At 39.8% G+C, this 15,949-nt stretch overlaps 1 protein-coding gene across 1 annotated transcript; it reads left to right on the top strand.

Moving 5' to 3' along the window:
• Positions 1–213: 213 nt before the first annotated feature.
• LOC124253827 (sodium- and chloride-dependent glycine transporter 1-like) lies at positions 214–14,389 on the top strand. Its single transcript, XM_046687673.1, has 12 exons — positions 214–427; positions 771–902; positions 1,071–1,259; positions 4,173–4,293; positions 7,689–7,821; positions 8,603–8,737; positions 9,737–9,840; positions 11,395–11,519; positions 12,369–12,481; positions 13,110–13,238; positions 13,482–13,581; positions 14,235–14,389. The coding sequence occupies exons 1-12, from the start codon at positions 217–219 to the stop codon at positions 14,387–14,389; spliced, it is 1,647 nt and encodes a 548-aa protein (XP_046543629.1). The 5' UTR covers positions 214–216.
• The last annotated feature ends 1,560 nt before the right edge of the window (positions 14,390–15,949 follow it).

Below are 15,949 nucleotides of genomic sequence, written 5' to 3'. Positions count from 1 at the left end.
AGTTTAATTTAACTTCCACTGCACACCAAAGATATTTTAGTTTAATTTTCCACTGCGTACCAGTATGGGTATCACATCTCATGATCGGACACAACGTGTCATTGTCAGTGGCAATCTGATAGGTATGCGATACAGGGATGAGATAATTGGGCCTCATGTGCAGCCGTTCATTCAATAGTGACTTGAAAGAAAGAAACATGTATATGTATTTCAGTGATGGATTCTGGAAGCGACAAGGGGGAGGAAGATGCGGAGGTGATCGTCTTGTCTGAATCGTTCGACAGCAGCGACTCCGAGAAAGTACAAAAGTCATCAGCGCGAGGAACATGGGGTTCACAGATCGACTACCTCTTGTCTGTGATCGGATACTGTGTTGGCCTTGGAAACCTGTGGCGCTTTCCCTATATCTGCAATAGAAACGGAGGAGGTATTTACTTTGAAGAGAACTTTTGTTTATCTTTATGACCTCACTCACGGAGCAATTTCATGATGATATGCAAAAAATCCTTCGATTAATATGTAAATATATTTCTAAATGATTGTAACGTTGACAACGAGATGTTGAGAGTTGGTTGATATCCTGTATCTCTCTATTCCGTTTACGTACACGGAGTACAAGGTTTAGTGTTTAGCTAAGTGGCTGAAGTGATCGCTGTTTATGGGTGTAATGGTTGTGTTTAGTGTATTCCACAAATGACATTGAAGCAATAATGCTAGGAACTAAATCCACACACAAACGAACACAGCTTCCATTCGCGTCTCTGTTCCAGGAGCCTTCCTCATCCCATTCATTGTGTGTCTGGTCCTGTGTGGCCTTCCTCTGTTCTTCCTGGAGGTCGCAGTGGGGCAGTTTTCTGGAAAGAGTGCAACCCACGTCTGGAGCCTGTGTCCCCTAATGAAAGGTATGGTTAGGTCGAACGAACATTAACAGTTCGTGTCTGATTTGTGGACGTTTATAGTATATGTGTCCCCTACTGCTTGATGACGCCATTGCACTGACCACTTCATTGGTGGTTGAGCTGGCATGCATTTGTAATCAGACTAGCTTCAGACTGATTCTTCTACATCAGGTGTTGGGATCGGGATGCTGATAATGTCTGCCGGCACCGTCGTGTACTACACCACCATCTGCGCGTGGGCACTGTACTACACCGTCTTCTCATGTCGAGATGTCCTTCCCTGGACGGAGTGTGGCAACTCGTGGAACACTGACAACTGTGTGAGAAGCCTGCAAGTCATGTCCCAAGGGCGAACTGAAGGTACGATGTATTTCCACAAGCTTGTTGCAGAGTGCCCATGGCGTTGTCAGTGAATACACGCACTGGAAGTAGGAAGTTATGTCAAAATATAAGAAGAAAGCGAACTGAAGTTAGGATATATCACTCATTCAGTAGTGGATTCTAAATAGAAGACGAAAGGGTGGTTCATGTGTTTACAAAGAACATCCACTTCCTATTCAGATACGCACTGAGTAAATGTATGATAACCTTGCCACATACACTAATTGCCAGTGGTCACACGGCTAACCACGCCCACTAATGTCACAACTATGCAGGCTTTGGAATTGTGTACCGTTAGGACTTGAGACTTAAGCGGTTTCTACTGGGGGTATTTTACTTGTACCTGGAATTTATCATTCAGATTCAGAGTATCCCTTAAGATAATAAGAGGATAGCAGAGCAAAAGAAAACGACAACAGTGCACATATTAAGTTCTGTCCGGTTATTCAGCCAACTGTATCTTGTGTGTTTTAAAAGAGAGCGAGAGAAACAAGACCTTTTCGAAGGATTAGTGTCTCTCGGGAGGACACCAGCAACAAAATATTTATGCTTTTCCTAGAGGCCCGAACAGTTCATCAGATTTGTATTTGTTTGTCAAGTTAAGGATTACTAAAACTTATACTCTTCAATATATCACACGCCTTTACTATGAAAATGCAAATGAATGAAAACTCATTTGGAAATGTCACAAACAAATTGTGACTGAATTTTGCCCAGCTGTTACGTCATTATAAATATGGAAACGTAACGTATTGTTCTCGCCAATGAAGAAGAGTTACGTCATATCGCTTCAACTGACCAAAAAGCATCCACAATCGCAGAAATTCACATGTGCAAATATTTCAGCAAAGTATTACAATCGATGGTGCTCTCCAAGGCAACATGTAGTGTTTCTTCATTGCCGGTGACGTACGTTCGGCATACAACCTGTTGGTACATTTGTTCAGTCAATACTAAAACTTCCAGCCTTAATCTTTCTGATACCGTACTCCTTCACCTATATAGATCACTGGTCCGCTCGAAGCTTGATTATGTCTCCAGCGTATATGGTGGAGTCTGTAACAGCAACCTAAAACTATTAGATTTTATCCACCACCAAGATCTCAGACTTTGTCTTGGGTCCTTCAGAACTGCTCCTGTTGACAGTCTCTTCGTCGAGGCCGATGAGCCATCTCTTACACAACGCCGTATGAAATTATCTTTCAAATATATTACAAAATTATATCTTACGAATCTAACTCTCGATTCAACTGTGTCTTCAATCCCCTGTATTAGGATTTATACAGCAAGGAATCTTCTCTTGTTCCGCCTGTCCTGCTTGACTGTATTGAATTTTCGATCACAAGGGATAACTATTTCAAAGTTTCACCAATGAAGGATCTTTTTAATGTAAGTTCACTTTTGTTTATTGGGTTTTTTTTTAAAAAGAAATTGATATATAATAACAGATTTTATAAAAGTGGTAGAAAAATTTATAACTAAGATGGTTAGTGACTGTATCCTTGAAGGGGCTTGAAGTACTGTAAAAAGAAAATTCCCTCTGATGGGGTACTGTAAGTCCCTATCATTCAAGGTATATCTTATCTACCACTGGTTTTAAACGTAGAATATTTTAATTTTGGCTACAATTCCTCAATATTGCCAGCGACTGAAGGGATGGTGTAAATCCAGCTAGGGTCCATGCAGGTAGCCAAAATACTGTAGGTCCCCATGATCCCTAGTATGGTGATCTCCCTTCAGTTGTTGGCAATCTGAAGCCCATTTTTATATTGTAATTTCCTAATTATAAAAATGGGATTTAGTACGCTTTAGTATTGTTTAATGGTTACAAGAGTTACAGTTAGTGAGGCCACAAGTTGACCTAACACTCACAACATTTAAAAATATCCGTGACAACACTTCTTATTCCATACTCTGATTACAAAGCTAGCATTAGAACTTACATCCGTGATCTGATGCAGAAGAAGTGGGATACTCAAGTAGATATCAATATATAATATGCAATACAACCCTATATTAGTTATACCTACTTGGGTTGTCAGTCCAGATTTGGCCATCATGTCGTACTCATGAATACCTGTTAAAAGGTGAGGATCCTCCATTTTGATCCCTTGTAATGAAAGAATCACGGTCAAGCACGTGGAGCTAGATTATATTGAATTCTCCATCATAAGGGATAACTATTTCAAATCACGAACTATGAAGGATCATTTTAATGATATCAGTTCTCATTTAGTTATTGAATTTTTAAAAGAAGTAGATTTGTTAAATGATTTGTAAATAGATAAATATTTTATTATTGGAAGTTTAAATTAGTAACTCAGATTGTTAGTGGCAGTGGCTGTATCCTCAAAGGGGGTTAGAGTATTGTAAAATTAGTGTCCTCCCCAGAGGGTACGTAAGTTCCAAAACATTCAAACTAAATTAAACTCTCCACTTTTGTAATCTTAGAATATGTTATATATATATATATATAGTAATGTCATAATTAGTATATACTTTTAAGTCGCAGGCTAGTTTTCTCTAACTGTGATATTCTAGTTCTTTTAATGTCCTGCTGTGATATTCTAGTTCTTTTAATGTCCTGCACACACAGCTATATAAGCTTGTTTTTATTTCATGTATACATTTTCAAATTGACAACTTTCATAGCAAGATATATCTGAAATACTGCCAATGTGACTTTAAATTATAACTCACTCACTCACACTGATACCGTACAGAGCACATCATCATTGTGATTTGGTGTGCTCAATAAATCAACGTATTATTATGCAGTATTGATTATTATTTGTGTGTTAGTAGTGCGAAAGCTGCATATCGGCAACTTTCCAGATGAAACAAAACCTGACATCAAAAATAATATAGAAGCTCGTCTTTCTTTGTATTCAGTCAGCAACTCTACAGGGACTGATGGTAACTCGACACTAACAGAGTGCATCAACACTACCGTCAGTCACAGGTGGGGAACCAATGACAGCCTGGCCCACACAGCGGCAGAGGAGTTCTGGCAGTAAGCAGAAGCAGAAGCAGATATAGGTTTTATTTGGCTGTTTCCTTTCACTTGCATGTTTTCACTTACAGACGTACATTAATGTTTCTTAAGTTATTACAAATTACTTATTATTATTTCCTCCGAGTTACAGACTTACATTTGAAGTACGACGATATATTTGTAGCCGCTTTGTGTTCATCTTTCTAAAATGTGACAACAGGGATACGGGTGTAATTCGAGTGATGACTGACTAATTAGTTGTGTGTCTCTGTCTCACACCCTGAAATACACAATAACACCGCATAAAATAAGAAAAATAAACCCAGAGCATGATAGTTCATTTAGCATACAAATCAAAATATTGTTAACGCGTACATCATATACTTTGCAAAATTAATAAGGTAACTATAGCATGATTGCATGTAAATATACTACTGATGTTGTGAAAGCCTAGTGCAAGGAAAGACGTAAGCTGGTGAATGGGGAGATCTGACTTCAGGTTCATCAGGCTAAGTAAGTCCGATCGCTTTGCTTGTCTGTCTCGATCTCCCTCCTGTTACCTGTCAGAATTGGCGGGTAAGCCCTGTCACGTGCCTCAATCATACTCGGAAGCACTGATCACTACATTCCTCCCTCTCTTCTGGACCTGCTCCCCACTCTGGTATCAGTGAGTGTAGCAAAGGGAGGATCTAACAGGTGGTGTGACGATAAATATTAACTCACTATGACAGTTGACTTCACCAAGGCATGAGAAAATTCCCACATAACTCATGGTTAATTTTAGTCATACGTCTAAACAAGAAAATCCTCAACCTTATGCTTTGAAAACATAATTTTGTGGGGTTTTTTCTAAATTTTATGTTTTAAAAATGTTTTGACAAAACGTTGGCGAGAAACCTTCTAAAATCGTTTTGGAAACGTTTTTCATGGGGTTGCCAAAACGTTTCAGAATCGTTGGGGTTGAATGAATGAGTGAGTGAGTTTAGTATTACGCCGCTTTTAGCAATATTCCAGCAAAAACACCTGAAATGGGCTTCACACATTGTACCCATGTGTGTAAGGGTTGAAGCATCTTGCGATTGTAGATATATACTATCGACAAAAAATAAGGGAACTAAGAAATTGAATGCAGCAAACGTAGAGGTGAAAGGGTGCGTTACTAAATCAGAAACAAATGACTTACAATATAAACAAGAATATAATCAATTAAAACTGAAATATAATACATACAAATCCTTATTTACAGATGGGTCCAAGGACGGTGGCGCGGTGGCATGTGCCACTGTCATTGGTTCCCGAACAATATCTTCTAGAATACCGGATCACAGCTCTATATTTACAGCAGAAGCAAACGCAATCTTAACAGCTCTGAAATATACTCAAAGACATCCTAAACACAAACAATACATAATCTTTTCTGACTCTCTTTCTTGCCTTCAGGCTATTAAAAATCTTTCTTGTAACCATCCACTTTTATTAGAAATTATTGAATTGTATAATGACCTTGCTACTGGCCAATGCGACATCGTCTTTTGTTGGTTACCCAGCCACGTTGGCATTTCTGGGAACACAATGGCCGATCTTGCTGCTAAGGCAGCACTCAACAAATCTGTGACACCACTTCTGATCCCATACTCTGATTACAAAGCTAGCATTAGAACTTACATCCGTGATCTGATGCAGAAGAAGTGGGACACCCAAGTAGGTATCAATAAATTATATGAAATAAAACCCTATATCGGTTACACTTACTTGGGTTGTCAGTCCAGATTTGAAGAGGTCATCATGCGACGATGTCGTATTGGCCACACTAGATAGATTCATGCATACCTATTGAAAGGTGAGGATCCTCCGTTTTGTATCCCTTGTGATGAGAGAACCACGGTCAAGCATGTCCTGCTTGACTGTGTTGAATTCTCCATCATAAGGGATAAATACTTCAATGTGAAAACAGTTAAGGATCTTTTTAACACTGTTAATTTTCATTTAATTATTGGCTTTTTAAAAGAAATTGACTTAATGAATGAATTTTGAATAATATGTTCTGTACATATATGTATTTTAATTATTGGTCGATTTGATTAGTAACTTAGATTGTTAGTGGCTGTACCCTCAAAGGGGGTTGAAGTATTGTAAAATTATTGTCCTCCTGAGAGGGTACGTAAGTCCCAAAACATTTCAAGTAAATTTAAGTATACCAGGTGTTTTAATCGTAGTATGTTTGTCATTTTAATTCTCGGTATAAACGCCAATGGCTGAAGGGATGGTGTAAATCCAGCTAGGGTCCATGTAGGTAGCAAAGTTACTGTAAGTCCCCATGGTCCCTAGTATGGTTATCTACCTTCAGTTGTTGGCGATCTATAGCCCAACTTTACATTGTATTTTCCAGAAATAATTTTCTACTTTTAAAGATATATGTTAGCTAGTTTTAACTCAATCTGTGATAATCTAGTTGTTTTACTGTCCTTCGTTGACAGGGTTATATATATTATATGTATGTATTACAAATTTAGAACTAGTTTTAGTCACGATATGGCTGAAATATTGCCGATGTGACTTTAAATCCTAACTCACTCACTCACTCACTCACTAAAACCCCTCTTAAGTCCCTCTGGAGTTGGTGGCCTGTGCCTTGATTGTGTTGATTGTGGAGGTAGTGGTGTTGGTGGCCTGTGCCTTGATTGTGCCGATTGTGGAGGTAGTGGTGTTGGTGGCCTGTGCCTTGATTGTGTTGATTGTGGAGGTAGTGGTGTTGGTGGCCTGTGCCTTGAATGTGTTGATTGTGGAGGTAGTGGTGTTGGCATCTTAGGAAGCTCTAGTTACTGTGTGGCGTGCACGGTAGGCGATGGACAGGTCAGTGGCAGGACGGTCCCAAAGTTCTGAAAATGGGTTCTGACCATATCGGAGGTAACGTCTTAGCATAAAGATACCAAGGGCCAAGGAATGAGGCACACTGGGCTCTGCAAGGACAGGGTGATTGAGCCCAATGATAGCGGCCAACCCATCATCTGACACAGCTGTGAAATGTGTCCGAAGCAGCTTCCTCTGAGGGGTATATCTTTGGGAACAAGGCTGTTCCTTAGGACGAACTGTTGTAATTCTGCTGTCAAGGTCTTCTATGGCCAATATCTCCTCTCTGCTCAAGATCCTCTCTCTCTCTCTCTCTCTCTCTCTCTCTCTCTCTCTCTCTCTGTCTCTGTCTCTGTCTCTGTCTCTGTCTCTCTCTGTCTCCTCTCTCTCTCTCTCTCTCTCTCTCTCTCTCTCTCTCTCTCTCTCTCTCTCTCTCTCTCTCTCTCTCTCTCTCTCTCTCTGGGGATCTCGGTCTCTCTCTCTCTCTCTCTCTCCTCTCTCTCTCTCTCTCTCTCTGTGGGGATGGCGGTCATGTTAACCCAACTCACCTGATGTGTTTCCAGGTATAAAGTCCTCGGTATCAGTGGGGGTCTGGAGCGGCTGGGCAGCATCAAGTGGGAACTGGCGCTGTGTCTCTTGGCATCCTGGATACTCATCTTCGGATGCATTGTAAAGGGAGTCAGGTCGGTCGGGATGGTGAGCTGACGCCCTGTACTAAACATTGACTTTACCTTCGTTTACACTTTGACTTAGACTTGGTTTTAACATTGACTGAAGCGTGGTTTCAACACTGACTTAAGATTGGTTTAAGAACCTGCATTCGCTTCGTTTAAAAATTGACGTAAGCTTGCTTGAAACATTGACTTAAGATTGGTTTAAGAACCGACATTGGCTTCGTTTAAAAATTGACGTAAGCTTGGTTGAAACATTGACTTACGCGTGGGTTAAGCATGTAGACGCATGATTATGTTTTACCCTAGGGGTTCATTTGAGCCGGCCGCAGATTTAACTCAAGGGTCGTTTGTTGAGGCATGTTTCGATAGGAAATTGAAAAGGGCATGGTATACGTGCTGACAGGTTGTTATCAACTACACATCCAATTCAACTGTCAAAGAATGGTTCAATGGCGACAGAGAGCTCGGAGATACGTCATGGCGCCTGCTGTGACTGCTGCACAGAACGTGTTGTGTGCGGCTGTAAAGGAATATACCAGATTCTGTAGGAATTTTAACTTAAAAATTGTGTCGTTAACAGTCTTTGACTAACTTAGCCTTTTAACTTAAAAATGGTTACATTTGACCTATAGAATATAGCTGAACCTCAGGATTAATTAACAAAGTAGGTTATTGATACGCGTACAGTGTTTACTGAAGCGAGGAGTGTCAGCAGGAGTCGCTTTGTGTGTAGTGGTGATTCTTGCATGTACAAGGGCAGGTATTAAAAGTATAAGCCTGGCGATATGTTCCATCTATCGCAGGCTGTCTACGTGACTGCCACACTTCCCTACATCATCCTCACCATCCTGCTTGTCAAAGGCTTGACGTTACCTGGAGGACCTTCTGGCGCCATTTTCTACCTTACTCCGGACTTCAGCAAACTGCTGGAAATACAGGTGGGTGGTACACACACACTGAAGCTCACTGTTACATCAGCATCAGTTATTTTCTAATAAAGGGTCCTGTGGTCATTATGCGTCAGGCAAGTATGACATGGTCATTTCTATACAGTCTTAATCGAATTCCGTCTGATTAGGAGCTTGCGTGCTGCTAATCTGTTGTTTGCTGCATTAACCTATACCCACTCAGTCACTACAGCTTTAACTCACCGCTCAACATCACTCACTCAGTCGGTCCCTTACCCCACTTATATGACACTCCCGCGTTACCAAAAGCCTCATTCTGTCAAGATTAGGAAGAGGGGAGCGTTGTGCAAGTTGCTACGTTTAGACTGCGTGACAAGAGTACATCGGAAGTTCCAAGAGTAGCCGGAATACTCCAGTTTAGTAAAACAATTTTTATCCTCCGCAACGCGTTTTGTAAAATTATCTACTATTGCTGTAACAGACTGGACATTATCAAGTGCTTATGATTTCTTGGAAACACACTCAGAATAACCTGATAATATTTGTTCAGCAAACATGATTACATTGCACTCCATTTAAAGTTCGTTTCTAAGACTAATATTTTCATTCACAATACATGGTTTACCTTTGTATCAGAACAACACAGATTGCTTCATCATTGAACATACCTGTTACCTATTAGCAGAAGCGGATTTCTCAATTATATTCCCAATTTCAATACTCGTGGGTCTTTTAAAACGATTCTCACCTTTGTAAACGTCATGCATTTATATGCCCATATATTACTGTCAGGTAAATACAACTTTCCTTTCATCATCTCAACTAAAGGGATTCCTGTTTTAAAGTGACTTCGTATAATTAGACCACGAACATCATTGCTCAATTATTTCACACGCCAGAATATACATGGAAATTATGATGGCATTTACACACCTGTTGACAGTCACTTTAGTGTTCTTTGATACGTTTATTTAATTATGGAAATACTGTCCTCTTGTGTGGTGACAATAACTCCCTGCTCTGCTGCAGGTGTGGCTGGAGGCCTGTCTCCAGGTGTTCTACTCGCTCGGCCCAGCATGGGGAGGTATCATCACCATGGCAAGCTACAACGGGTTCAACACCAACTGTCTCAGGTAATCATTGAAGTCGTAGAGTAAAAAACATGAAACCCTTCGAAAAGCCTTACTTCTGACACATTGTTTCTACATGACCAATACCTGAATGCCAGATTATTGCGCTAAACGTCTTACTTCCGACACATTAGTTCTACGTGGACGATATCCGAGAAACAGATTACTTTGTGAAGGCTCTCGTGAAGAGCGACCTCCTTGTGGTGAGTGTTGGGTTATGATAATAGCCTCAGCACCGCACTGCTGGCGATCGACTTGGTCAACCTGCGGTAGGTTGCGCCCTTGTGTCGGTGGAGGACGGGGTTCTGGTGGTTGAGGGCACTGGTTCCAAGAACAGCGTTCCTTTGCCCAATACACCACTTCTACCCTTACTTCACTTGGACGGGTCTTAGAATGGTCCCGTTTCTACCAATAGGCTGGTCATGCCAAGCTCTGCCCTTTTCTATGCAAATTGTCCTGTATGTTCCAAATCCTAATTTGCCAGAAACGTGGCCATGTACAGAACAAAGTGGCAACGATCACAATGATAACACATGTTCATCTGAACTAAGATGTGTAAATTGTTCTGGTCCACTCGTGGCATCCTCAAAAGAGTGTCTGGTTTGGCATTTGGAAATAGATGTTCAACGCATCAAAACTGAAAGAAACTAAAAGTTTGTCAAGAGCAAGGAAGCTGATTGCTTCAGCTACTCCTTCCAGCAACATTTCCTTGAGAGGTGACTCAACCTACGCCGAAGTTAGGAAACCATCCACAAAGTCAATTGAATGTCAAACTGACTTGACCTGGGTGCATGTGAGCTCTAATCTCTCTTCTCCAGCAACACCTAAAAAGCACATCAAAATCATCTGAAATAAATATCCAGTGATGATGATAAAAATGTCTCCTGAGAAAAATGGTCGGGAGCTTCCTCCAATGGCACACTCCAGTAGTCTAATACTAATACTAATACAATGGAGATTCCGAGGAATTAGAGCCAATCTTCAAGATTTTTAAGAGATGATAATCTATTCAATCTACGCCAGTAGGCTATCTATAATTCATATGAAAGGATTACAATGGTAAGGCCTCTGGATGCTCAAGTATATTTCTTAAACAGGGAACACTTCATAGCCCTAATACATTAAACACTTACTTACCAGCTGTCACAGTAAGGATAACCTTGCACAATGTAATAACTCCGAGCGCTCTGCTTGACACAGTTCTTGACACAAGAATTTCCGAGAAAAAGTTTACTTATGAAGGGAAAATAAGAAAGCATAGATATCGCGATTCGGCAATATTCAATGTTAAACATCGATGTATCGTGACTCATTTGAAGTATCGTATCGGGATATACGACAATGGAAAACTTTGTATCGGGTGACTGTATCGGCTGGCCGTGGATCGATGCATCGATGCGTATCGATGAATCGTCACACCACTACCTCATACAAATCAAATTAGAATATTTTCCTTTGTCATTCCTTTTCCTCAGTTGGTAATGTCATCTTAATCTGACTTGTGCATAATTATCATTTATTTATTCTCTATAACGTCGAGTACTTTTTGTTGTGCAGAAATGCCGTCATCTGTACGTTCGTGAGTGAGGGAACAAGCCTGTTTGCAGGCCTGGTGATCTTCTCCATCCTTGGCTTCATGGCGCAGGAGGCTAACATCCCCATCAGCGATGTGGTGTCCTCGGGTACGTGCTGAATTACTTCACAAGGAAATTACGACCTAACAATGAATTCTAATAGATCATGAAAGTATAACAGGCATATTCAAGAAAGGTCACAGAGAGCAGCCAAACCATGGAGCATACACGTTCCAAATAGAAACAGCCGCATTGAGTACAAACAAGTTACAATTCTAATAAACTGTACACGTACAACACTCAAAAAGTCACAGAGAGAAGCCAAACCATGGGACATGTACATACTTTAAATAGAAACAGTCGCACTGTTACAATTCTAATAAAATGTACAACACACATACAACACTCAACATGTTTAATGAAATCAAAGAAAGAAAGTTTAGTAGACGGCAAGATTCCGATTAAGCACCCAATACTTTGTTGCCGCCTCCATTGAAAATGTGCCGAATTTTAATCATTACAATAATAATTACGATGAACACTTAATAAACATTGCAATTTCATTGACTATTTCCATTTGAATTGTGTATGTATTCGATAGTTCGATTGCTATTCGCTAGCTTTCATTAGTAGACCAGTATCCAACTATAAATCTGAGTAAGTGTCAGTTGTTTTAATCCCCACTTTTCAAGTTTTCTCTGGGGCAAGTGAGGAAGAGCACAACATGCAGCACATCAGTTACAAATTTGGTGAAATCCACCAGCATAGCTGCTAACACTCCCGCTCGTCGATACCAGTCAAAGATTTGAACTCAGCTTTATGGATCTCTGCTTGACTATGGGGGGCACTTTTGGCCGGCAGACATGTGCTAAACTAAACAATTATTTTGCAATATGACATACACCCCAAACAGTTCTTAATCCCGAGGGCAATTTCGTTGTTTTATATCTGTTAAAGGTCCAGGACTTGGATTTGTGATATACCCAGAAGTCTTGGCTCAACTTCCGCTTCCGCAACTGTGGAGTTTCATCTTCTTTGTGATGTTGATTTTGTTGGGGCTTGATTCTCTGGTGAGAAACAATTTAGTTTGTTTCTACAGGCACTGCTTCTGTGTATATTGTTATGGATAGATTAATGCTAACAGTATGAAAAAGAGATACACAAGTATTAAATATCTGCCATACATCCAAAAGGTTTCAATACATATGGACATGAATGGTCCACATAATCAGAGTAGAAATGGGTTACCTGAAGGTGTAACCGCCCTTGACAGGATTTGGAACCGGAAGTGTCTGTTTCCCAAAGCAACAACATTAGACAAGGACTGTACATTTAGAGTTAGAGGCCATATTGATTCTTTGAACTGAAATTTCACTCACGTAGAAAAATAGCTGAACAGACCAGAGAGAATCTGAGAATCTCAAAACTCTTAGTTTCAAGCCCATGTGCAATATATCTTGATGAGGACAAACATTGCAAACCATGTTTCTGATCCCGAATCTAAGCTTAAAACTGAACATTGCTATTGACATTCTCACAACTGCGTATAATGCATAGAAAATCCGTTTGAGTAATTTATTATAATGTGTAAAACACATTACCTATACAGTGCATTTGTACCCTAAATAAATGAGATAATTACCAAAAATGTTGAGAACCAAACATCATTTTCTAACGCATGTTTCATCGGTTCGCTAGTTCTCTATGGTGGAAACCGTGATATCGGCCATCTTGGATGAGTTCCCCTGGCTGCTGAAATGGCGAGTCGTCGTTACTCTTGGTTACTGTGTTCTGTCCTTTCTGTTGGGGCTTCTATTCACCACTGAGGTTTGTAGTAGAGCACATTCAGTCTGATAATTATGTTATATCATATAGAGTTACACCTGATTGTTGAAGCAATCAGCAATACAGGTTGTAATGGACAACCAAGTAGTTTTGGATGGCCATACTCTGTAACCTGTCCTTGCACTCCGAGTGCCGTGTTAAATAAAAGACAAACCTAAAACAATCAGGACAATGCCGTTTCAAATGTTTGAAAATAGTATGTGAAGATGGCCTCTGTTTTTTCAGGGTGGAATGTATATTTTCCAGCTGCTTGACTGGTACTTCGTCGTTATATTCCTAATCTTCTACGGGTTTCTGGAGTGCATCATTCTCGGCTGGGTATATGGTACGTGAAGGAAATAATATTGAAACTATCATGATGAATATTTTTGATACAAACGATAGCAATCGGCAGAATGTTCTAGTCTGCTATCTAGTTGATATATGTCGCAAAATATAAACTCATTACAATGGTGGAAACCATGAACATAAAGAATTTTGTTGACTTCATCTTCTTTGTATTCTTTGATAAAACGTTTCGGGGTCATCAAATAGCATCTTCTAAAATGCCAATCAAGCATCTAATGGTTTGAAACCATTTGTAAACAAAATGGACATAGCCCTTTCACTAATCCAAAGAAATGCAGTGATTTGTAACTGCAGCTTACGTGATATGCGATGGTTTTGACTGACAACTTTAATTTATTTTAATGATGCTTCGTAAGATTCGTTTGATCGATGCTAGGATGAAGCGCCAATTATTCATTTTTCATGCCAACGCAAAGTTTGGGGCTGGATGCTGATTCCGTTAGAAACCACGTGATGAAGAAGACTATTGAACTGATGCTGGCGATCAGGCCTTAAAAGGTTATGTTTGGGATAAGGCCTCACAGACTGAGGAGATTTATCAGTCAATCCCAGTATGCTGTTCGTAAATATTATATGCAAACACCTTTTATAATTTAACCTTTTTTACCTATGCGTGTATTTGAATTTCAGGTGTGGATCGTCTGAGTGCAGACATTGAACTGATGCTCGGAATACCTGCTCCGTTGTTCTTCAAGATAACCTGGTGTTACATCACACCGGCAATGCTCCTGGTAGGATCCAAACCGTTTACATTTACAAACATGTTTGTTACTGTGTCCTTGTAATACGTAGATGGCTGCTGAAGAATCCTAACCTGGAGTCGCACGGAAACCCAGTGAGTTTACAAAGCAAGGACTCGTATAGAGAACTTAGTTGCAATCTCAATGTGAACTGGAGTGAGTGAGTTTACAAAGCAAGGACTGTTATAGAGAACTTAGTTGCAATCTCAATGTGAACTAGAGTGAGTGAGTTTACAAAGCAAGGACTCGTATAGAGAACTTAGTTGCAATCTTAATGTGAACTAGAGTGAGTGAGTTTACAAAGCAAGGACTCGTATAGAGAACTTAGCTGCAATCTTAATGTGAACTAAAGTGAGTGAGTTTACAAAGCAAGGACTCGTATAGAGAACTTAGTTGCAATCTCAATGTGAACTAGAGTGAGTGAGTTTACAAAGCAAGGACTCGTATAGAGAACTAAGTTGCAATCTTAATGTGAACTAGAGTGAGTGAGTTTACAAAGCAAGGACTTGTATAGAGAACTTAGTTGCAATCTTAATGTGAACTGGAGTGAGTGAGTTTACAAAGCAAGGACTCGTATAGAGAACTTAGTTGCAATCTTAATGTGAACTGGAGTGAGTGAGTTTACAAAGCAAGGACTCGTATATATAGAACTTAGCTGCAATCTTAATGTGAACTAGAGTGAGTGAGTTTACAAAGCAAGGACTCAAGTATGCGAGAACTTAGTTGCAATCTTAATGTGAACTAGAGTGAGTGAGTTTACAAAGCAAGGACTCGTATAGAGAACTTAGTTGCAATCTTAATGTGAACTAGAGTGAGTGAGTTTACAAAGCAAGGACTCGTATAGAGAACTTAGTTGCAATCTTAATGTGAACTAGAGTGAGTGAGTTTACGAAAAGCAAGGACTCGTATAGAGAACTTAGTTGCAATTTCAATGTGAACTAGAGTGAGTTAGTTAATATATCGGGACGAGAACAATTAATAATTATATTATAGATCAATACAATTAGAAAATAAAAGGCTGTTGACGAAGAACAGTTAAACTGCTAGTGTACCCAGATATCCATTTAAAACTAGTAATTAAATCTTAAACATTTTAAATAGAAATGACAAGACAGTGTAAAAACAGGCTATAGATTGCCAACAACTGAAGGTAGATCACCCTACTAGGGACCATGGGGACCATGTACTTTACTAAGAAAGTGTAATGCTAAATATAGCATGTTACATTTGACTACTTTCTAAATGGCATTGTGTAATCAGAGGATATTTGTTCATAAAGAGGCATTGATAGAAACATACATTTCACTGTTTTTGTTTAATTTTCTCTGTGGGTGGTTTAATTTTGGAATTGAGTTTCTAAATCCTCCCGAGCAATGCTCTTGCTCTTGCTTGACAACGGTACAAGAATCTATATCGAAACGTCGCACTCACGAAATAAAGAAGTTGTTATCCATAAAAACTTGTTCCATATTGTACGTCTCAACTTCTAAAATGCCACTCAAACAAGTTCTCCCGAGCAATGTCGGATTAGAGGGGTTCTACCGTAGTTCCAAAGAACACTGCTTGTTCAAGAGTAGATGCTATTGTATATCGAATATATGTTAT

This window comes from Haliotis rubra, unplaced genomic scaffold (assembly GCF_003918875.1).
Source record: "Haliotis rubra isolate DU_JTF1 unplaced genomic scaffold, ASM391887v1 Scf555, whole genome shotgun sequence".
In the NCBI taxonomy this organism is placed as follows: Eukaryota; Metazoa; Mollusca; class Gastropoda; order Lepetellida; family Haliotidae; genus Haliotis; species Haliotis rubra.
The sequence above is the reverse complement of the archived record's forward strand: the minus strand, read 5'-3'. Positions and strand labels throughout refer to the sequence as shown.

What these genes read in the sequence shown, in the direction of transcription:
- LOC124253827 (XM_046687673.1), top strand. Translation starts at nt 217, where the DNA reads ATGGATTCTGGAAGCGACAAGGGGGAGGAAGATGCGGAGGTGATCGTC. An exon ending in CCTGTGTCCCCTAATGAAAG is followed by an intron (nt 903 to 1,070) that starts GTATGGTTAGGT and finishes CTTCTACATCAG; the next exon opens with GTGTTGGGATCGGGATGCTG. An exon ending in TGTTGGGGCTTGATTCTCTG is followed by an intron (nt 12,482 to 13,109) that starts GTGAGAAACAAT and finishes TCGGTTCGCTAG; the next exon opens with TTCTCTATGGTGGAAACCGT.